Source organism: Sminthopsis crassicaudata, chromosome 1 (assembly GCF_048593235.1).
Source record: "Sminthopsis crassicaudata isolate SCR6 chromosome 1, ASM4859323v1, whole genome shotgun sequence".
Lineage (NCBI taxonomy): Eukaryota > Metazoa > Chordata > Mammalia > Dasyuromorphia > Dasyuridae > Sminthopsis > Sminthopsis crassicaudata.
This window is the reverse complement of record NC_133617.1, coordinates 580,371,974-580,396,761: the sequence shown is the minus strand read 5'-3', so window position 1 is coordinate 580,396,761 and position 24,788 is coordinate 580,371,974. Positions and strand designations below refer to the sequence as shown.

Here is a 24,788-nt window from a genome sequence, read left to right as displayed (position 1 = left end):
TAAAGCAGTTGATTTAGATGTCTCTGAGGTCCCATCTCACACTTTGTACTTAGTGGAGGAGCCTTGTATTTAGAAACAAGAGACAAGGAATCTACATGCATGTTAGGAAGAACAGCAATGAACAGTATGCATTAAATAGGATGTCTTTGGTCACTATGATAAATAAAATAAGAGGGGATAATGGTGCAAAATTGCAAAAAAAAAAAAAACAAAACACCACATCAATAAGATTATGATCAGCCATCTCCCTTTTGGAGAATATTTGAAAAATCTGAGCATAAGCAAGTTTCTAGTCATATGGTGGAGATTTATGGCCAACTGATTACTTTTATTTTATAGGCAGTGGTATAAAGATGACTTGTGTGCCTTGGCATTTAAAGTTCTCCATGACAAACAGCGTGGACCTTTAGTTTTCATGCGCATTTATTCTGGTACAATGAAACCGCAGTCAGCCATCCATAACATTAACGGGAACTGCACGTGAGTGAAATCTTGGGTTGCTTTCTAAAACTATGTAAATTTCCTTAAGAATATACTACTTTCAGTGGAAAGGGACCTGTATGTGCCAAAATGTTTGTGGCAGCTCTTTTTGTTGTAGCTAGAAACTGGAAGTTGAATGGATGTCCATCAATTGGAGAATGGTTGGGTAAATTGTGGTATATGAAGGTTATGGAATATTATTGCTCTATAAGAAATGACTAGCAGGAGGAATGCAGAGAGGCTTGAAGAGACTTAAATCAACTGTTGCTGAGTGAAATGAGCAGAACCAGAAGATCACTATACACTTCAACAACAATACTGTATGAGGATGTATTCTGATGGAAGTGGAAATCTTCAACATAAAGAAGATCCAACTCACTTCCAGTTGATCAATGATGGACAGAAATAACTACACCCAGAGAAAGAACACTGGGAAGTGAATGTAAATTGTTAGCACTACTGTCTATCTACCCAGGTTACTTATACCTTCGGAAGCTAACAATGTGCAACAAGAAAATGGTATTTACACACATATATTGTATCTAGGTTATATTGTAACACATGTAAAATGTATGGGATTACCTGTCATCGGGGGGTAGGGAGTGGAAGGAGGGAGGGGATAATTTGGAAAAATGAATAAAAAAAAAAAAAAGCAAAATTAAGCAAACACACACACACAAAAAAGAATATACTACTTTCTCTTTTTTGATCTAATTTCTCTTGTACAGCAAGAGAATTGTATAAATATGTTTAAATATATTGGATTTAACATATTTTTTTAACATGTTTAGCATATATTGAATTGCTTGCCATCTAGGGGAGGGAATGGGGGAAGGAGAAAATCTGAAACACAAGGCTTTGCAAGGGTCAATGCTATCAAATTATCCATGCATATGTTTTGAAAACAAAAAGCTTTATTTTAAAAAAGTATAATACTAACTTAAATCATTTATTTGCAGAGAGAGAATAAGTCGCTTACTGTTGCCTTTTGCTGACCAGCATATAGAAATTCCTTCTCTCACAGCAGGCAATATTGCCCTAACTGTTGGACTTAAACAGGTAATTAAATGACTGGTTTCTCTCAGAGAAACAATATCTTTATGCAGTGACAATATAAATGTTTGATAAATTATATTTAACTTTAGTTTATCTAAAATATTAAAAAGCATGCATTTCATTCTTAAAATTTAATTTCTAAAGGTAAAATGCTTAAGTTAATACTTTTGAGCTGCTTTTTAAATAAAATTTTGGGTGGGGTGGATACTAAGTTTATATAAGGACAAATTTACACTTTTATTGTCACTTCATCTTCATGCTAAGTTCTTTTAGATCCTCCCAAATAAATCTAAATTTTAAGATTATATAAATATCATTTTAACTTCATTAAAAACATTCTAGCCAAAAACACATACTTCCCTAAAATAGTAAGTCTTAATGTTATTATTGATTCCAAAAAAAAAAAAATTCATATGAGAAGTTATTTCCATAGCAGCCTGGATTAGGGTCTAGTTTTGGTGCAGTTTCATAAAAACATTCTAATTGGCAACATTTTGTGTCACTTAACATTACATGGTACTTTAGACTTTGATGAATCCCTGAAATCTTCTGGAAAGATTGTATAAATATGTAGAAGTGAGAGTTTCATCTTTGAAATACAAAACTGGGGAAAAGCTATTCCTGAAGATTCTGGAGACTGAAAGTAATAAATTCTCTGTGTAATAAAAAGAGGTGAAAATGATTTAGATGAATTCTGACTCCAATTAATTCCATTCCCTATTATCTCTGTCTCTCAATGATACCACTATTTTTTTTTTTTATCACTCTTGTGGGCAGTTGTGGAGCATTTTCCCCATATTGTCAGGCATTACATTTTTTCTTTTCCATTTCTTAGCCATCATCCTTTCAATTCTTATCCCACCTCAATACTCTAATCTATGCCTTTATTATCTTTGTTCTAAATTTTATGATAATTTTTCACCCTTTTATCTTGACTTCCTAAAAGCACTTTCCCCCACCCCCACCCACTTTTATCCATGTATATATGGGCCTGATTAATCCTTCTGGTAAAGGGATGTCTTCATTTTGTCCAGAATCCTTGTCCCTAAAGCATTCCTTATTTCTTATAACTTGTAACTAGATTACAGGCTCTTGGAGTGCATGAATCAGATGCTAATAAATATTTTTTGAATACTTAGTTATTAAACTGTGGAATTCTTTTTAAAAACATATTAAATGCTGAAATCTAATGTGCCAGCTGCCAGAACTGGCACAAAAGTAAACAGGATGCTGTCCCCTTAGAGAATAGATGTTCTCCCAAGGACTTAGCACTCTTATAGAAAAGAACTTATAATAATTTGTTTAGAAAAGGAGAGTTTATATTGTAGCAATCTAATATTGAAAAACTCAGATCAACTTTGAAAAGAAAATATCTCTATTTCAAAGATAATAACGGTGTCACCACCAGAAGCTTTTCCTCCTCTACTGTAATGTTAACTTTTTACAAAAATGAACAAAATATTTAAATGACATGTCCACAAGTAGATTTTAAAAATATGTACAAATAGCTTTTTATAAAATATAGATGTGTGAACATAAGTACCTCAGCTTAGTCATCTGTCTACTAGAATTCTTGATAGCAGTTTTTGTACAGACTCTAGTAGTCATAGTCCATCTATCTAGGAAACTTGTTTCTTAATCTTCAGCCTGATTACCTTCTACAGAGTAGTTACCTAAGATATGTTTGTTGAATTTTATTAAAAAATTCAGGACTTTGGTTATCTTTATTTTCATTGTGAAAATTTTTCTGAATTTGATGTTTGATGTTGACTAGAAATATTTTCTGGTAGAAAAATTTATTACTTAGAAGAGACAATATGGTAGTAGAATAGAAAGATATTGGACTTGGAGACTAAATTATTGTCTTAGTTCTGCCTTAACCTGGCTTTGTATCTATAGATAAATTTCTTAATCCATTTGGACCTCTGTTTCTCAAATCATATGATGAAGAGTTAGAACTTGATGATCTTTAAGGTCTTTCTGACCACAATACACCATTATCTTTGATTTGCCTGAGCAGAAAAAGTTATACCATACATAGCAAATTTGATTTGTAGGTAATTTTTGTGCATATGTTTCCTGTGATATGTCTTTAAATATTGATCCAATTAATCTAGCCTTAAACCTAACCCTTTGATATTTTCTTTTCTGTAGGTAGGTGGTTTCTCCTTGATAGAACATAAGGTCTTCAAGGGCAAGGGCTTCGTAAATTTTGTGTGTGTGTGTGTGTGTGTGTGTGTGTGTGTTCTATAACTTCAGTACCTGGCACAGGTGTCAGATAAACAATGTTTGAACAGAATAGAGCCAGCTTTACTACACAAAGAGAGAGATTAAAAACTTCTAGATTTTTTTTTTTTTTTAAATGAATGTTTTTGGGGTTTTTGCCTTTGTTTTGTTTTGGCAAGTCAATTAGGGTTAAGTAACTTGCCCAGAGTCACAGAGCTAGTAAGTATTAAATGTCTGAGAACAGATTTGATCCTTCTGATTTCAGAGCTGGTACTCTATCTACTGTGCCATCTAGCTGCCCCTAGTTTTTATTGTTTATGAAGTTGCAGGATGTCCGAAGGCTTTTACTCATTTTCTATATTTCTTTTTCACGTAAGCCATATCTCTGCTGGTCTTATTAGTTAGGAGCAAGATTTCAAACAGGAAAAACAAATTTTATACTTAGTTGATACAACTTTGGGCTCCCAGGGACTTAGATTTGTCCACAGATTGCCTGACCACTAGTTAGTTAGCTCACGAATGTTAGGGGCTAGGCAGTTTTATATTAAATTAGACTAAAGAATCTAGAGTCCTTTGCAAATGTGCCAATTGAGAATGTACTTTGACTGTAACAATCTGACTAGGTCAAATAAAAGTAACCATAGAGTTTAGTAAAATTCTTTTGAATTCAACTGGTACTTATAGATGAATTCTCATTATTCCCTCTGGTTATATGTACATGCATATTGTTTCTTTCCCTTCTCTGGGTGATATAGACTGATAGCTTACATCAATAAGTCATGATGCATGGTATTTTGCTTATTTTGCAGACTTCCACTGGTGATACCATTGTTTCATCCAAGTCCTCAGCATTGGCTGCAGCCAGACGAGCTGGAAGGAATGAAGGAAAGATACACAAACATAACATGGAACCCGGGAGTCTTTTATTGGCAGGGGTAGAGATTCCAGAACCTGTCTTCTTTTGCACAATAGAGCCACCTTCAGTAGCTAAACAGCCAGGTATAAATGCAGTTCCTGTTATAATTAACTCTGATGATTAATATGTAGCACTAGATATTTCACATGTAGGTTTAGATATGGTATAAGTGCAAATGTTTTCATTTATAAAACAAGTTATCATCTGAAATTTCTTGACATTAATTTTTCATCTAAGCTTGGCCAAATATTTTTCTGGGATTTGATCACTTTGCTTGCATCCTATGTTTGAAATCATTTTTTCCATTATTGCTGATATTTTTATTTTTGCTTTTACGTGGTATTCTCTATATACAGCATTGGGCAGATGGGCCAAGAATTCTCCTCAGAGATAATGGTTTGGTTATTTGCAGAGTATTGACCATTTAACAGTTTTCAAAGATGCTGTGTTTTTGTCCCAGATTGGGGCTATAGTCGTGTTTGTCCTTCAATAAAATATTTTATGGGGTAACAAGCACACCATGTTATCATTACAACAAGATGTTAGTAAATACTGGTGATGAAAATATGTGGCATTTATATATAATGGAATGTTTTTCCAGTTTACAAGAAGTATTATATATTGTTGTGTGTATGTATATTTATCTATCTATATCTATATAAAAATCTTATTTAAACTTTTAAGAACGTTATTCATTAGATACCATATGAAACTTTAGTTTATTTATTTTATGACCTTGAATAATATTATTTAACAACATTTGCTTGATTCCAAAATGCTATTTTATTAGCTGGATATATAAATGTTTATGTTTTTGTATGATCCTATTAGACTGTTAATTCTGTGATGGCAAAGGCTGTATTTATTCAACTTTATACTATCTGTAGCAGCTAGCACAGATCACAGATCATAAAACTGAAAAAATATTAGAGATCAGCTGTGTTTTTTAAGTAGATGAGAAAACAGCCCTAAAATTATCAATAATAATAATAGTGTCTATGTATATTTTCTTTCAGAATAATCACACTAAATGGCTATGTTTACTATAGTTATCCTACCACTGCTCAAAATATTTTAGATCCTTTTTTAACATAACTACTTAAAGAACTAGTTTATAAATCATCTGAATTAGTCTTAGTGATTTATAATCTTATCTTGTTTTGTTTTATTTCCCCAGCTAGTTAGGATTAATCTACAGCCAGATTCTAAGTTATACAGTATCTTGTAGAAAAAGAGGCATTTAGTTTCCTTTTAAAATACTTGATCCAATGTCTTGAATATTCTTATTTGACCTTTACTAGGTACTTAAAACAATGTAGAATCCAATTCAGTAACCATTAATGAAGCTCCTATTAAATGTAAGACACTGGGTTGGTGTTTTATCTTTTATTTATTTATTCATTCATTTATTTATTTACTGATTGATTGATTGATTTTTTGATTTTTTGCTGAGGCAATTGGGGTTAAGTTACTTGCCCAGGATCACACAGCTAGGAAGTGTTATGGGTCTGAGATCAGATTTGAACTCAGGTCCTCCTGACTTCAAGACTGGTGCTCTGTGTACTGCACTACTTAGCTGCCCCTGGGTTGTTTTTTTAAAAAGATACACAGAAGCCTTTAATTTTTACTTTATTGAGAATCCATTTGAAAGAATACTGGTGAAATTATATTAACTCATTGTTAATCAGTCACTTTATACATGAATCACATTGATTTACAAAAGATACTGTCATTTTCTTTTTAAAGCCAAGACATTTCTTAGTGATTCCTTTGAAAAATAGTATCACTTCATTGTTGTAGACATATCTGGTACAAATGGTCTGTATCCTACAACTACTAGCTCTTTCTGTTTTCATTTTATTCACTTTTACTTTCATTATTTCATCTTTCACTTTTTTTTTTTTGCATGTCTATTTTGAATTGGTTACTTTTGTAAGTATCACATGAAATGTTAATGTTTCTCTCTCTGTACATAGAACTGGATCGAGCATTGAACTGCCTTCAGCGTGAAGATCCTAGTTTAAAAGTGCGATTAGATCCTGACTCTGGACAAGTAAGCATGTTTCTACTTTTAAAAATCCCATATAAATGATAATTTACAATGATGTTTGTTATGAAAAAAAAATATAACATATGGCTCTGTCACATCGAATGGCAAAAAGTTTTATTCTTTTGCAACATTCGTTTAAAAAATTTTTTTTTTAAATTCTGAATTCCACCTGCCCTTCCTCTGTTGATTAAGAATGCTAGAAATGTGATGTCAGCTATACATTTGAAATCATTCAAAACATTTCTATATTATGTTTAAAAATATTTTTGTTTATATTTATGTTTAAAAAAAACAAGAAAAATAAATATAGTGAAAAAATTATGCTTCAATGTGCACTCAGATGACATCAGTTTTCTCTCTGGAGATAGATAACATATTTCATTAATTGTCCTTCAGAATTGTTTTAGATCCTTGCTTTGATCAGAATGACTTAAGTCACTTAAAATTGCTCATTGTACAAAATTGCTGTTATTGTGTTCAATGTTTACCTGTTTCTGCTCTCTCTCATCTCATTTTGCATCAGTTCATGCAAAACTTCCTAGGTTTTTCTGAATGCATCTTGCTTGTCATTTCTTATAGTACAATAACATTCCATCACTATCATATACCACAACTTATTAAGCCATTCCCTAGTTGATGGGCATGCCCTCACTTTACCAGCAGACACACACACACACACACACACACACACACACAGATGCATGCATACACACAGAGATGCATGCATACACACACACTATCAACTGCTATAAATATTTATATACATATAAATATGTATATGAAGGTCCTTTTCCTTTTAATAGGATTTCTTTGGAATACAGACCTACTAGTGGTATTGCTGGGTCAAAGAGTATGCACAGTTTTATAGCCCTTTGTGTATAATTCCAAATTGCTCTCCAGAATGGTTGGATCAGTTCACAACTCCAGCAGCAGTGTATTAATGTCCCAATATTTCCACAGTGTCTTCTAATATTTATTATTTTCCTTTTCTGTCATATTAGCCAATCAGAACTAATTTCTTTTTTTTTTTTTTCCCCTGAGGCTGGGGTTAAGTGACTTGCCCAGGGTCACACACTGCTAGTGTTAAGTGTCTGAGATTAGATTTGAACTCGGGTCCTCCTGAATTCAAGGCTGGTGCTCTATCCACAGAATTAATTTCTTAAAAGACCTCTCAGTTACTTGTTCCCATATCACAAGGCTCTGAAGTTTCTTTTTTAAAATTTATTTATTTTTAAATTTTTTAATTATAGTTTTTATTTACCAGATATATGCATGGGTAATTTTATAGCATTGACAATTGCCAAACCTTTTGTTCCAATTTGTCCCCTTCTTCCCCCCTTTCTCCCCTATGGCAGGTTGACCAATACATGTTAAATATGTTAAAGTAAAATTAAATACAATATATGTATACTTGTCCAAACAGTTGTTTTGCTGTACAAAAAGGGCTCTGAAGTTTCATTTTCTGGTTTACATATTCACAAGATTAGAACCAGAAAACTAGAAATGGGAGACAAAACTATTAGAAGCAAGCATAGTTATATCAGTGAGTAATGAGGCTACTAGCTTGACAGTGAGAAGAGTGGCTAATAATTCTCAATAGCTAAGTCAGAACCCTGATGTAAATTTGCACACTGTGCTATAACTCAATGTTTTTCATGAACTAATCTAATAAGCATTTTCATCTAGAAAAAGTTGGTTTAGATCTTGTGTCTCCCTTTTCAAGAAAGTAATAACATATGTCATAGATATTAAAAAGTATTTCTTGCATGGTTAACATCTACACCAATATTTACACTTGATTAAAAGAGGTAAACTTCAGTTAAGTATTTTAATCAGAACATCCCTAAATGGAAGGGGTGTGTGTGTGTGTATGTGGGTGTGTGTATTAGGGAAAGTGTTTCTAATGAGTATTGGGTATTCATTTTTGTGGGCCCCATTTAGGGAGGATGTTGAGATTCAGTAGATTGTCCACAATGAGGCATCCAGTTCATACCATATGTAACTTGGTTGAATAAAAGTATCCCCAGTTTGAATAAAGTAGAGATGTTTGGTCTGGATGTGGAATTCATAATAGTTGTCTTCAAGGATCTGAAGAGGTAATGTTACAGAGGGGCAGATTTGCAGCTTAGGATAGAAACATAACTAACAACTACCCAGAAGGACCTGGGAAGGCAATGGATTAGATCTTAGCACAAAGGTTGTATGTACACTAGTCAAATGTTGTAGTGAGATCGTTAATCAAATATAGGTTGGATTTGAACAAGACTTCTTAAACTTTTTCCATTCATGACCTCTTTTCACTTGAGAAATTTTTACATGACCCCAGATATATAGATATATTTTATATCTATATATCTGGGGTCATGTAAAATTTTCTCAAGTACAGGTATCCAAGTATAGCTATCCATTAAGTATCCAGATGAAACATTTACTGATGATAAATTATGGTTTCATGATTTATTCCACATTCAGTTATGTCACTCCCATATGGGGCCATGACGCATAGTCTAAGAAGCTTTGGCCTTGGAGGTTCCTTCCAAATTTTCAATTCTGTGAGTTTAAGAGCAAGTCATATAATTAATATTTGTTAATGTTAGACATATACATGCATGTGTGTATGTATATGTATATATGATATTTTAAAGTTCAGAATAATATACTCAGTATCACTCTTTATACTCTTGTACTTTGTACTCCTCAAAATGTTAATAAAGTCTCAGTCATATAAGTAATAATAAATAAGAATAGTATTTCTCTTACTGATGATTTTAAAAATAATCATAATGTAAGGCTACACACTGATTCTAATGATACTACCATTGTTTAAAGCATTTTAGAAACTCCTTTTATGAAATTCTCTTTAGAATCTGTAAGTTAGGTGAATCAGTCTTGTTAATTTAAAATCACAAGTTGTTTTTGTTGTTGTTTTCTAAATAAAATTGGTATTCCTCAGCTAAATTGCTCACCTCATTCAACAGATCAGTCTCCAAATGACCTGTAGCTGTTGACATAAATCAAAGTCACTCCAAAGAGTCACGATTATTTTGAATAGGATACTCAAAAGAATATGCTGCAAACTTGAAAGGTAATTCCAGAACAGGAGTTCTTGTGGAAACTCAAAGACAGTCCATTGGAACAGAGTCCAAAGGTTACTCATTTGAAAGGAATAACGCTTTCTTAGATATATCAATTCTGTTGTGGAGTACTTTTATTAATTTTTTAAAGCAGGGGTGGGGAACTTTTAGCCCACAGCTATATAAGGCTCACAAAATCATCTTCTAAAGAGTGAGAATGAGTTGAAAGCTATATACAACTTCCCACCGTTCAATAAATTGATAAATTTGTATGGCCCACACATAATGTTCTAAATATCCAAATAGTTCCCACCCCTGTTTTAAAGAATAATCCCACCTTATAAACATTCTCTTAATTATTTTCATCATCTTCCTTTTGACTTCATAATTTTCATAAATGTCATAATTGGGAGACATTGTATTATAGGGAAAAGTGCTCTCACCTTTGAAGTTAGCTGCATAATTTCTATGGGTCTCAGTTTCCTCCTCTATAAAATAAGGAGAATGCTGTACCTGCTTTTTGTTATTGTTCTTCAGTCGTGTCTGACTCTTCGTGGCATTATCTGGGGTTTTCTTGGCAAAGACGCTGGAGTGGTTTGCCATTTCCATCTCCAGCTCACTTTATAGTTGAGGAAGTAGAAGCAAACAGGATTAACTGACTTGCCCAGGGTCACACAGTAAGTATATAAGGTTAGATTTAAAGTCAGGCAGAGGAAGCTTCTGTGTACTGTGGCGCCACCTAGCCGCCCTGGCTGAGTTGTTGGAAGGAAAGCAGTTGATAAATTGTAAAGCTCTGTCTATATGAGTGAGGGAAGAAACTTTATTTTGTCAGCTAAAGGGAACTCACCATTCCACCAACATTGATCTCACTTATGTAAATAAGTGGTAGAAAACCATCTGAGGCACACACAGCTTAAGTAGCTTGCTCTATATTATCATATAATTAGCTAGTAAGTATCCATGGAAGAAAAAAATTTAAAGCAATGTTCCTGGTAAAAACCTTTTTGACTTTTATTAGGGAAAAAAAAAAAATATATATATATACTTTACTTTCATTTTTATTTTCCAGGTTCTTGAAATGTACTTTCGAATTCTGTTTTATTTTGTCATAATTGGCCAAAGGAATGCAATTAATGGAATAGCTTGCCTTAATTTGCCTTTCCAAATATTTTTCTCAGTTTGGATAATATAATGAAAGAAGCTAAATCATTACATAAATGGTATAGTATATGTACTCTGAAGTCCTTATCTTGTTTCTTAAATTTGGGTTTTTTTTCCTTCTTTTCACCAGACTATTCTCTGTGGCATGGGGGAGCTACATATTGAGATCATTAATGATCGCATCAAGAGAGAATATGGAGTTGAGACCTTCCTCGGTCCTCTACAAATAGCTTATAGAGAAACCATTCTAACTTCAGCCCATGCCACAGGTACAAAAAAATAAAAGAAAATATGACATATTGGTTCTTCTTGTGTTTCTAGGAAAGATGTCCAGATCATTTAGCTCAATTTTATCAAATAGGAATTAAGACCATACATTTCAATCCCTATGTTTTTAGTCATTTCAGCCAAAACACTCCAAAACCAAAAAACCCATAAATCTGTTTGTCAGCTATGCACTATACCTAAGTCAAGCAGCCAGTAAATGCTTTTGGTGGTCAAATTTCAGAAAAAAGACAACAGCTTTTTGGGGGTGACTTAAATAGTATTGTCCTCAGTTTATGGGACAGTTCAAAGGTGTGTGTCCTATGCTTTTGTCCTAACAAATGCTAGTGTAGTATCTTTCTGTACAAAAATCAACATCCAGTTCAACTCAAGGAACATTAAGTGGTTGTTTTTGTAAAATGGCACCTTGTCTCTTGGAAATAAATCTTCATAATTGAATCAATATTTCTTCTGTTTGGTAACAGACACATTGGATAGAACATTAGGAGAAAAAAGACATTTAGTGACTGTGGATGTGGAAGTGAGGCCATGTGCAAGAGAAAAATCAGAAGTAATTGCTGTTATTGAATATGCTGAAAATATTAGGGAGGAGCTTCTGCAAGAGTTTCAAGAGGCCATTGAAAATGGAATTCATAGTGCATACCTGCAAGGTATAGTACACATAAATTAGAGTAGACATTAGTATCCCTCTTACTATTCTTATCTCTCTCTCTCTCTCTCTCTCTCTTTTTCTGTCCTTTTGCTCTCTTCAATCCATTCTGTCTCTCTCCATTGGAAATTAACTCCACTGTCATATCCATCTCAAGTCTTGTTTTTTAAACTGGTTACTTCTCATTTTCAGTGGTAGAAAAAAAACATATTTAAAACGCTAAAGTAATTGTTTTCTCCTTTCCAGGACCATTGCTTGGGTTCCCAATTCAGGATGTTGCAGTTACTCTTTGTTCATTGACACTTCATCCTGGCACCTCTATAACAATGGTTTCTGCCTGTGTTTCCCGTTGTGTGCAAAAGGTATAAAAGTATTGTCCTTGTTTCTTGAAGGTGACTTTACTCAATATTATTATTCAACTGTTTCCAACTCTCTTTGGCTTATCCTTCTTGAGTTTCAAAGTCAATGAGATTTTCTTTTCACATGAAACATCTTAGACTTTTAACATTGTTGCTTTCCTGGAATTTCAGTGGATAGTGGGTTTTTTGTTTGTTTTTTTCCACTTTTATTTACATGCTAGTGTAATATTTGCTCTGAAGTCATAAGCTTTTGTTTGTCCAATTTTGCGGGGTGTCTTTGTCTTTTGAATAACTTTCTCATCTGGTTTAGGAACAATTTCTTCCTTTTCAATATACATATCTGAATACAGCAAGGGGAACTTATATATGGGTTGTTTTGATCATGAGCCCTGTCACATACATGTCATATTTTGGTAGACTTGTTTGTCTGGATATACTTAATGACAAGAGAATCCACATCCAAATCCTTCAGTTCCTCTTTACTGTCTTTTTTGAGCCAGTGGCCTCGTGTCTATCACCATTGCTTAGTCTGGGCACTGATGCCAACTTCACTATATATCAGCAGGAGGGAACACATTGCTTCTTTAGTATGACATCTTTCAGATTAGTCATTCATGGCCTTGATAAGTTGTTTCATGGGTATTCTTGAAGTAGATCTGGAGTTTTGAACCCTTGATTTGCATGATTTTGAGGGTTTGGATTAAGAGAATACATGTATCATTTCAAATGATTTCCTAGGACCACTCAAGAGAAGAGGAAGAGCTAAAAGGCCTAGAAACTTGATGGATGCAGTGAAATACATAAAACATCACACTTTATCTAAGTTTAACCAAGTAGCCAGGTTTTGACATAGCAAACACAAGTCCTGGGCATTTCCCCATATATTTTGGATAAATTGGCATGATTGAAAAGGCTCTGACTATGGAGCCAGCATTTTCTCAGGTTGTCTCTAATCTAAAAGATCTTAGATAGATCAGATTGGTGCCAAGGTCACTTCCAGCTGTTCTTCATCTTGTCTCTGAGTCCCACTCTGAAGGTAGAGCCACCCTTTGAGGATTTCCTGCCTTTCAAGGAAATAGACCTTCCTTGAATAGTTGGAGGATTTGTTTATAATAACTGAATGAATTGGAGAGTCATTTAAAAGGCCATTACACAGTAAGAACTTTATTTATTGTATCTTCAATTTCTGCCCTTGTTTTCTTTAAGGAAAAAAAAAAAAAAAAGACTTTTTTCTAACCTTCTAGTCAGAGGATTATGTTCTGTAATTGAATGGTACTTCTAATTTTTAAGTAAGTGAATTTCTACTTATAGCCAGTAAAATGTTTAAGAGAATTACTTCCAGAGGGATAGAAACAGGATTTTCAATCTGGAAATATCCTTAAAGAGTTTCACTCCTTCATTTCACAAAAGGGAAATTTGATGTCTACCAAGGGAAGTAACTTGTCTAAGCTGTCACAAAGAGTTTTAGAGCCAGATCTAGAGCTTGGGTATCACAAAACAGATAGTGGTGGTTGTTTTAAAGGATGTCGTGGTTATCTCTGATGGCTGGCCTAGCAGGATCATTACAGAACATTTCAGTGCTATCACATTAAATAAGCAGTAATAACTGCTTGCTTCCTAACTCCTTTTTTGGTTATAAGCCAGAGTAAATTGAAAGCCTTTATTCTATTTTAACCATTTGTTTCCTTCCATGCCTGATGCTAAGTCTTTGATTGTACATTTGACTATAATGGACCCAGTTATCAGAATTCCTAGCAATGCAAGTCTTCTTAGTAATGACCCTTTTACAGGGTGATAAGGATGAAAATTTTTTGATTTCTTTGTGCCTTCTTTTTGTTTGCAGTTTTAAAAACTAGGAATCCTATACCCTTTTTTATTATGATATTGTGGAGATGAACAACAATGTATGAAAATACATTTTATTTTTGCTATGATATTGTTTGGAATTTTCATTTTGGGATCTCTTTCAAGAGGTGATTGTTGAATTCTTTCAATGGTTATTTTACTTTCTGATTCTAGGACATCAGGGCAGTTTTCCTTGATGATTTCCAAAAAGATAATATCTAGGCTCTTTTTTTAAATTATGGTTTTCAAGAAGTCCAATAATCCTTAGATATACATTTTATTTTTGGAAAAAAGTTATCAACCATGTTATATTGAAAATGGTAAGTGAAGTAAATATTTCTTATTACTTGTGGGCAAAGAAATTTTGTGTAAGAGCCACAGTAGTGGCAGTATGACCTGTTAAAGTTCTCATGTTTACATACAGTTGGGTTTTTTGTTATTGTTTGGATATATCAGTGAGGAATCACTTTTATATTTAAAATGTAAATTTTATGTTTTAAGGAATTTTATTTCATTGGAAAATTTTAATGTCTCTATTCTAAGGCTCTAAAGAAAGCTGACAAGCAAGTTCTGGAACCCTTTATGAACCTCGAAGTTACAGTGCCTGGAGACTATCTCAGTTCTGTCCTAGCTGATCTTGCTCAGAGAAGAGGCAGCATTCAAGAAATTCAGAGTCGTCAGGATAACAGAGTTATTGTTGGATCAGTTCCCTTAGCTGAAATGATGGTATGGACTATTTTGTTACTGTAAATTTCATAGAGTTTGGATATCATTTACCTGAGAGATGTAAATGCATATGAAGAGAACCAGAAAAATTGGTTCAGATGAAAGTTCAGGATCTTTATTAAGAGATAATCAGTGAGTTTTAACAACTAAGAAATATGGTGTAATTTGGTTTTCAGTGATAGAGACATCCATAGATATGGCAGCTGAGACTACAGACAGACATCCCTCTCTGAATATAGGGAAGGCAAAATGGTCATCTTTTCTTTACCATGAAAATATCTTTAAAATGAAAGTTGCCAATTCAGTGAACTCTAAACCATTTATAAAATCACAAATTTAAAGCAAGAAATAACTTTTGAGGCCATCAACAAACATTTTTTAGTGTCCAGCAAGTGTCAAGCATAGTACCTCAGATAATGGGAGAGAGAGAGAAACAAAGTGAGAATGGTTCTTTCTTTAAAGAACTTACTGTCTAGCCAGGGGAGACAACAGATACATATTTGAGTATATACAAAAGAGATGTAAATTGACTTTGGGGGGGGGGTAGGGGAGAAGGAGCTCTAGCTGTTGGGATAGCATGGGAATCAGAAAAGATTTCATAAAGAAGATGGTTCTTAAGGTGAACCTTGTGGGAAAATAGGGATTCTGAGAGATGGTTAGTAAGTAAGTTAGTTCAGGCCTGAGGAACAGCTGGTTCAAAAGCACAAAGATGGGGTCCTAGAGAAATAATAAGAAACACAGTTTGACTGGGTTGCAGTGTGCTCAGAAGGGAATAAAAAACAAGACTGAAGAGGTGGAATGAGGGTCATCTTGGGAAGAGCTTTAAATAGCTATGGAAGCAAACTGTTGACTGAATTGTTATCTGTACTGTTTTCTATAGTCTTTTCTACAGGTCGTGGGTGTATTAGGAACCTACTTTCAAAATCAATATTTGTTAAATACTATAAAAAAAATTAACTAATATGACATATTAATCAGAGGCCTCAGGTAGGCACAAAATAGATAACCATCATGATAGTGGAGAAACCAGTACAAATAAGTGCTTATTGTCTCAAATTAGATATACTTTTTAATGAAACATATCATGGTTTAGACCAGTAGTGACAAAACTCAAACAGAAATTAATCTCAGCTGTGGCATGTTGCTTGACTAAGGAAATCACAAACTAACATTATCTGTGTTGCATTGGGTTTTTACTTATTTTGTTCAACAATTTCCCAAATTCATTTTAATCTGATTTGAGCCACATTCATTGATTTTGCAGGAGCAGTTATGTTTTAGTTCCAGCTCTTGTTTTAACTTCTCTTTCTTTCTTGGCTTTCTCAACTGGCGAATCTTGCATTCTTTGCCAGCTATATAACATCCTACAACCTTGAGGATGTGTATTGAGCAAATATATTTCTACATAAAGCAAACTTGATGTGAAAATAATGACTAAATAAAATTCATAGATTTTTTTTTTTAAGGAAAAAAACCCAGTTTCATTCAAAATTAAAATTAGCTGTCCAGTTTCAACTTCATTATCTTTTTTTGTTTATTATCAATAAAATGGTCAGAAAGAGTGGGAAAAAGAAATTGAGAGCATAGATATTTTGATCCTAATTAACTGACTTATCATTTCTTGTAAAATTATTGTGTTTAGGGTTATTCAACTGTGCTTCGAACTTTATCATCTGGCACAGCAACTTTTGCACTAGAGCTGTCTAATTACCAAGCTATGAACCTTCAGGACCAAAATGCCTTGCTTAATCGAAGAAGTGGACTGGCCTGATTACTTTCATTACATGGAAATGAAAAGACTGAGAATTACTATATCTCACTTAAGTTTCTTCATTGTATGAAGATCCACATTAATGACTTTTCCTGAGAAGGGAGTTACTAATCTTCATTTAGTGCTGTCATGCTAACTCTATCAGATTTTGGCTACTGGAGTCCTACTAGTTGTTGATGATCATTTAAATTGTTTTAAATAGTTTGACCTAAGGGAACTACTCCTCAAAAGGTAAGTGTTCAAAGTCTATGAACTGTTTTAAAAGGAAGAATTACCAGCTGTTGCTCCAATTCATTAATAAGAAAAAAGACAAGTTTGAGTAAATTTGAAATTTCAGCTCATGCCCTAAAAATTCGCACATATCTCAGTCCATTTTGGAGGAACATCATATTAATACACTGAGGATCATATTAATACACTGTTGATAAAGCTGTGAACTGCTTCAACCATTTTGAAAAACAATAGGAAATTATATAAGAAAAGTGGTTAAATTGTTCATCACTTTGATGTATTGATCCCACTCATGGTATAACATGAATATCATGTGTAGGAAACAGAATTCTTTTAGCAAAAAACTGGAAACAAAGTGGGTGTCCATTGATGTGACTGAACAGGGGGATGAAAATGAAGTGGAAGAAATGGCTAGTGTGAAGAACTTGAAGACACATAGGAAGATTTAAATGAACTAATATAGAGGGTGAAATAAGAAACATTGGAGTGAATATGCATCTATAAATGGAAAAATTACTAAAGCCAGGTAGTCTTTGGAAAACAGATTTCATTAAGCCGCCCTTCCTCTCTTGTCCTCCCAGCTTAGGCAAGAGTCTAAATGTGCAGTTTTTTAATTTTTCAAATACATATAAAAATAGTTTTCAACATTTTTTTTTAAGATTTTGTATTCCAAATTTTTTCTCCATTCTTTATCTCCCCCCTCCCCAAGACAGCAAACAATTTGGTATAGATTATATATGTACAATATTTTTTTAAAAAGCTTTTTATTTTCAAAACATACATGGATAATTTTTCAGCATTGACCTTTGCATAGTCTTGTGTTTCAGATTTTCCCCTCCTTCCTGTGACCTCCTCCCCAGATGGCAAGCAATCCAATATATGTTATACATGTTGAAATATATGGTAAATCTAATATATGTAAACATGTTTATACAATTCTCTTGTATAAGAAAAATCAAGATCAAAAAGGAAAGAAAATGAGTAAGAAAACAAAATACAGGTGAACAACAACAAAAAGAGTGAGAATGTTTTGTTGTGATCCACATTCAGTTCCCATATTCTTCTTTCTGGTTGTAAATGACTCTCTTCATCCCAAAATCATTGAAACTGGCATCAATCATCTCATTGTTGGAAAGCATCCCATTCATCAGAATTGAACATTGTATAATATTGATGTTGCCATGATGCATGATGTTTTTAAACATATTTCAGTATTTATCATGTTGTGCAAACAAAATCAGGCCAAAAGGGAAAAACCATTAGAAAGAAAAAGCCAACAAACAAACAAAAAATCACATGTTTTGATCTATATTCAGTCTCCATAGCTTTTTATCTGAAGGCAGATGGCATTTTCCAAGTGAAGACTGTTGAAATTGTCTGGGACTGCACCTTGGTATAGGATGTAAGATAATGTTCTGTGCCAAACTATTTTCCAATTTTGCCCAATAATTTTTGTCAAATAGTGAGTTCTTATCCCAGAATCTGGAGTCTTTGGACTTGTCAAGAAGTAGATTAGATTATAATAGTAAACGATGATTGTGTTTTGTGTACCTAACCTGCATCACTGATCCACAACTCTATGTCTTAGAAAATGCCAAACGGTTTTGATGACTGTTGCTTTACAATATCATTTTAGGTCTGGTATGATTAAGCCATCTTCCTTTGCATTTTTTTTTCCATCAATTCCCTTAATATTGTTGATCTTTTGTTCTCCAGATGAATTTTATTATTCTTTCTAGTTTTATATATATTTATATAATTTATTTTGGCAGTTTGGTATGGCACTGAATAAGTAGGTTAATTTAGATATAATTGTCATTGAAATTATTTATCAGCTCAGCCTATTCCTCAGCAATTGATATTTTTTCCAGTTGTATAAATCTGACTTTATATGTGAAAAATGTTTTGCAATTGTGTTCATATATTTCCTGGGTTTGTCTTGGCAGGTGGATTCCAAATATTTTATAGTCTCCAGTTATTTTAAATGGGGTTTGTCTATCTCTTGCTGCTGGGTTTTGCTGGTAACATATAGAAATGCTGATGATTTATCTTATATCCTGCAACTTTGCAGTTAAGTGTTTCAAGAAAATTTTTAGTTAGAATTTAGTTTAGAATCTCTGGGATTATCTAAACATACCATCATACCACTTGCAAAGAGTGATAGTTTTGTTATCTTATTGTCTATTGTAATTTCATTAGTTTCCAAAAGGAACAGATTGTTGCATTCAGTTATGTTTATCATATTTGGTATTCTTGTTTCCCTGTTTTTGTTATAAGGGAAGGTTCAGTTCCAAGAGTCCAGGAATGAAAGTGATAAAGAAATTGTACAGTAAAAAAAATTTTTTAAAGGAATCCACCTGCTCTTTCACACTTAAAAAAATTCCTACATGTTAGAAACCCATTGTTAGGGGATGGCTAAGTGAATTGTAGTATGTGAATGTGATGTAATATTATTGTGTTATGAGAAATGATAAATATGGAGAATCCAGAAATTTATTTAAATGATGTAAAGTGAAGTAAACAAGAAAATCAGTATTTGTAATGACAAAAAGAATGTAAATGGAAAGGAAAAAATAAAAATGAATGCTGCATAAATATAATGAATAGCTTAATTTATCTCTGAAGCAGAGATAAGAAAAATACATCCTCCCTTTTTTTTTTTTTTTTTTTTTTTTTTTTTTAAATAGGGTACTATAGGTATTGAGTAATACATATACTCTCAAACTTGATTAATGTATTGGGTAGTTTTGCTAAACTGTAAGTACCCCTTCCTTTGCCTTTGCCCATCCCTCTATCATCTTTTGTTACAAGGAACAGCTCGATGGGTAGGAGTTATTTTTTGAAACAAAGATGAAAATTTTAAAAAAAATCTCAAAAAATTTTCCCCTGAAAAATGTTAATATTTCTGATAAGAAAGAGTATTCTCTACTACAGTACATGTTATGATATTCTAGGTGGGTCCTTCAAAAATATTCCCTCATACAGCCGATATATAACAGAAGCCTAATTTTTGACTTGGGGCTGGGGCGGTGTGGGGGTGGGAAGGAGAGGGGGAGAATGCTATGAAAGGTTATAGGATATAGCAGAACTTGTTAGCAAAGTTTTCAAGGATTTTGGAGGAGGAGGTCATATTCATGTCACATTATGGCATTTCAACAACACTTTAGTAGAAATTAATATCTTTAAAATAATTACAAACTAATAACAATAGCTGACATATTTCTATGGTGCTTTAAGGTTTGCATTCTAGTAGAAGGGACTGAGGAAAGGCAAGGCTTTCAAATAAGCATTAGCTCATTAAGACATGTCCTAAAGATTGAGGGCCAATGAAGGTGACATTGTAAATGGATAGGTAAAATTTGAAAATAACCATTTTTCCAACCACTTTGAAAAGGCAATTTAAATATTACACATTTTATATCACAGCTAATAGCAGAAATAAAAGTAGAGTATAATAAGTAATTTGATGAGGATTATTTGTAAAAATTCACAGTTTATATTTTAATATATGTAATTTCAAAATTAAATCAATCACAGTGCAAACATCATCTGGAATGGTTTGGTCTTCATTCTGCTCCATTTGAGCACTTCACATTTCATAGTATCCAAAAAAATGGTTATGCTGGTATTCCACATCTATTTAAAAAGGGAAAAGCATCAATGAAGGAAATAATTGAGGCTGTCCCTGGAAACAGGCTCATTCCATGATTAATTTTTTTTTTTTGAACAGAAGTTTAGTTACTACTGCATAAAAGATATTTTTTAAAAAGGAGACAATACAAATATTTTAGTGTTAAACTTTAAATTCTTCAAGAACTGGTTAAGTCTTTCAATCTGAAAGTGACCTTAGGCCATCTAATACTGCTCTCTCATTTTACAGATAAGGGAAGTAAAGCCCAAGGAGGGAAAATGATTTAAGCTCCTAGATTTAGAAATGATAAGGATCTTGGAGGTCAGTTAGTCCAGGCCCCCTAATTTTACAGTTGGAACAGAAGATTTTAAACTGAAATAATTTGACTAGGCATAAGCAAGTGTTAAAGGTGAAATTTGAACACAGGCTTTCTGACTCAAGAGCCCCACCCTCTCACTTCTCTTATTAATATTGGGATAAAGTACTAAATATTTTAGGCATTTAATAAATGGTCTTAGAAGCAAAAATCTATTTGCACTTCAAAATTCCAAACTTTTTTTCAGTATCAGATAACAATTCCTATCTCTAAATTACAGCTTACTTTTCAAAATTTCCTACATTTCTATTTTAAGTAGCAACTGTCTCCCATCTCACACCCACTTCAACATCCCAGTTTTGCAATATCAGAGGTTTATCTGAATATATGGCAGTGATATTGTCAGTTTCTTGTAAAGATCGTTCAGATTTCAGATGTTTTGAGGGCTGCAAAGCTGCTCCCCTATAGCATTTGTTTGAGGTCTACAATGTACAGACCCAAACAAATTAAGCACTTATTGCTTCTTTATAAGTAGGTCTAAGGCAAATGATCCATATTATATAGGTAGTGCTAATCCTGCATCAATTTAGAGATAATTGGATATTTCCAATATGTCAGATAATTGTTTAAACTTTATTCTCAATTTGCATTTGACCACAAAAGATTATGGGCCAATGAAGGTGACAGTGTAAATGGACAGGTAAAAGCTGTATAAATCCTTTTTTCCAAGCCCTTTGAACAGACAATTTAAATAGTACTCATTTTATATTCTTATGGCAAATAGATTTATGATTTTTTTCCTACTAGGCCAAAACATATAGCCAATTCAGTCAAAATCCAACAACTCAGCAACTTCCAGGCACAATTATTACCTCATTTGATCCTCAGAAGAATCCATGGAGGAAGGTACTACTATTATCCCCATTTTATAGATGAGAAAACTGAGACAAATAGGAGTTAAGTAACTTTCCCAGAGTCATACAGCTAGGAAGTAACTGAAGTTGAATGTGGACTCAGGTCTTCCTGACTACCTGCCATCTCAATCCACTGCACCACTCAGCATAATAATTTCTGGAAAGAGCAGACATTAACAACTAGGTGTATGAGTTTCAGCTTTATTTAGGAGGTGGGACCTGTTTTGAGAGGGTATCCCAGAAAGCTTATATAAAAGCAATGATGAGGAGTAATCTAAAGATTGCAGAGATAAGTGGGAGCCAGATTGTAGAGGGCTTTAAAAATAAGAGGCTAACAATTTTGAATTTTACCTCAGAGACATAGGGAGCCATTGAAGATTTTTGAGTAGGTTAGTGACTGATCCATGATTTAGAAATAAAGCTGTGGTAACTCTATGTGTGACTATAGGAGAAGAAGAAAGAATGGATGGATGTGAGAGATGTAAGTTAGGATTGCTGAATAATTTTTCCCTTTTTGTGCTTAAAGAAAACACCTCAAAAAAGCACTTTGCAAATATCAGCCTTGTCAGTAAAATTAAGATGCTCCACATAGAATTTCTTTCAATCTTGTCCCTAACTAAAATGTTTTACATACCAAGGAGCTGTAAGGACTATGATGTCTGGCTGCTGTAACTTTCTCTAGCTTCTCATGATAAAAAAGATAAAGACATACTACAACTATAATATCCTGTTTAAACTAGAAAGATTACATATACATTAATAGAATAAGTCAATATAATTGACTTTGTAAAAAAAAAAAAAATAACTGGCAGTAGCCAAAAATTCAAACTAGTCTTAAATTTTATTTAAAATGCAGGACATCCCCAAAACTTCAGTGTAAGGGGCCTTTAAATGGGTGCCACAGCGCATCGGGAGATTGAGGCCCAGAAGTAATTTCTGTGGATATTAGGACTGCCCTTGGGCGGGATCCTGGCCATATTGAGATAGCTTTGTAATGGGTGACTCTCTCGCTGATTGGCTGTGTGTGTGACCTCACAGGCCCTATATAAGCCCACTGCAGGCAGCAAGCGCTCTCTTTAACCTGGCTTTCTTCACCTTGGCTTCCTAGCCTGGGTGGCCAAGCCAAGATGGATAGCCAAAAGAGGTAAGGGTTTTGGTAGTGAACACATGGGTCTTCTGACCAGGTGTTCACTCGGGAACCAACAAGTCAGGGCATCAGTTAGGGCATTATGTGAGTAGGTATAATAAAGGCTTTTAAGATTACACGTGGTTGTTCTTGAGTGCGTTACCGGTTGTTAAGCTAGTAATTGTAACTGCCAGGAGAGCACGTTACAAATGGCGCTCAACGTGGACGCATCAGGAATTATCAGGTTTTGAAAATATTTAATATTCAGAATTAAGATTCTGAAAGATCCGGTAGAAACGCCACTTAAAGAGGGAAGACAGAGAAGCAATATGGACCCAGGTAAATCTGGGATCAGGCTCAAGGACACAGCTGAACATAATGCTTATATAAAAAGGTTAAAGAGCCAGATGGAAGATCTTTTAACAAAGATCACCACTGAAGAACAGCAGGAAGCTTGTAATCAAGCTCCACAAAGGCTATCCCCACACCCATTAAATATAGCTCGGAGAGGGAGCAACCTAGAGCTAATGCGTATGTATGACAGTATAGAGTACAAAATGAGACAGCAAGAGTTGCTGGAATTGCAGGTTAAACTACAGATGGAGATAGAGAAAGAAGAAAAAGCTAGGTTACTACAGATAGAACAGGAAGAGTTCAAACCAGTGGCTGAAATTAAGGAAGGAAATAAACGAACCACATGGACTTCAGTTGTAGAAATTCTTCTTAGTGTTTTGTTGTTTTACCTCGTGTATTGTTGTTTTAAGGAATTTATTGATTACTCTTCCATTGAGAAGAAGTTTAGTTCTTTTTATGTGCAAAGCTCAGGTTTGATTTTAAATCAGCCTTTGGGGAATTTTCCAATTCTTCTTCCCTCTGCCTCACCTTCTTGGGCCTAGGGAGAAGGGGGAGGAGGAAAAGGAAGGGAGATAATATCATCAGCACTGCCCATTAATCCATTCAAAACTCCTGTGTCTTCATTTCAAAGGACAGGAGTAGGCTTTATGCCCCAAGGCAAAAAGGAATTGTGGGGTATTGAGTATAATCAGAAAAGTTTTAAAAATACAGTTCAGTTAATTTCTAAGAAACCTTACAGGGATAAGACCTTGCAGTTAGAGAGAGTGGAGTTTTATACTTGTAAAACTGCTAGGATCGTCTTTGGAGAGTTGGAACTCCTCTTTTATTACCTCGTGGATTTTCCACTTCCACAGGTGAGCTTGATTTCCCAACCCCCTACGGGTACTTATAAAACAGTGTTTATGTCTAGAATGGGTTGGAAAATTGCTGTTTTAATCACTAGAATAAATAGACAGTGTGTGATCTTTGACCCAGGAGGAAAAGTAATATCAGATTTATTGATTCACATTCCTGGAGTACAATTCGGTATCAGAAACTCAAACTTTGATTTTTAGGCAAAAGAATTCAGGGATATAGCCGAGTGTTCATTTTTCATTAAATGTATGAGTGGGTGTTTTAAGACCAATGGACATTATGGCTTCATTCCAATCTGGAGAAGCAGCTAGACATGTGATCAACCATTTTTCATGCATTTAAGACAGTTTATGGATTGGCTTACAAATACTTTGCCTTTAGGTGTTTTTGCATTGAATTTGACTTTGCCCATTCCATTGGCATTTCTTATAATCCTATTAGTAAAGTCATTACTGCACAGACTATCCCCAAGATCTTCTCTTCTAAACAAGAGAAGGGAATTTTGGGATATGTGATTGCTTACAATTTTTAAATTTTGATTTTACATTTTTAAACATTTTTGATTTTACATCTTTAAAGTATTTTGATCTTGCTAAGTTATTTTGATTTTACATTTTAAAGTTATTTTGGTTTTATATTTTTAATCTATTTCGGTTTTACACTTTTAAACTATTTTGGTTTTACATTTTTAAATTCTTTGCCTTTTACCTTAGCAATGCACTTCGGGCATACACAGAAAGTGCAGCTAAGTGACAGACTGACT

General features: G+C 33.8%; 1 protein-coding gene across 2 annotated transcripts in view; it reads left to right on the top strand.

The window, feature by feature from the left end:
• Nucleotides 1-19,421, top strand: part of GFM2 (GTP dependent ribosome recycling factor mitochondrial 2) — a 53,356-nt gene extending 33,935 nt beyond the window's left edge. For both annotated transcript variants that reach the window (XM_074282277.1, XM_074282278.1), the window contains 9 exons: nucleotides 340-480; nucleotides 1,440-1,539; nucleotides 4,572-4,761; nucleotides 6,655-6,731; nucleotides 11,094-11,232; nucleotides 11,713-11,898; nucleotides 12,144-12,259; nucleotides 14,645-14,827; nucleotides 16,470-19,421. In XM_074282277.1, the coding sequence (XP_074138378.1) occupies nucleotides 340-480; nucleotides 1,440-1,539; nucleotides 4,572-4,761; nucleotides 6,655-6,731; nucleotides 11,094-11,232; nucleotides 11,713-11,898; nucleotides 12,144-12,259; nucleotides 14,645-14,827; nucleotides 16,470-16,598 (1,261 nt within the window). In that variant the 3' untranslated portion in view covers nucleotides 16,599-19,421. The remainder of the gene's footprint in view (nucleotides 1-339; nucleotides 481-1,439; nucleotides 1,540-4,571; nucleotides 4,762-6,654; nucleotides 6,732-11,093; nucleotides 11,233-11,712; nucleotides 11,899-12,143; nucleotides 12,260-14,644; nucleotides 14,828-16,469) is intronic.
• The last annotated feature ends 5,367 nt before the right edge of the window (nucleotides 19,422-24,788 follow it).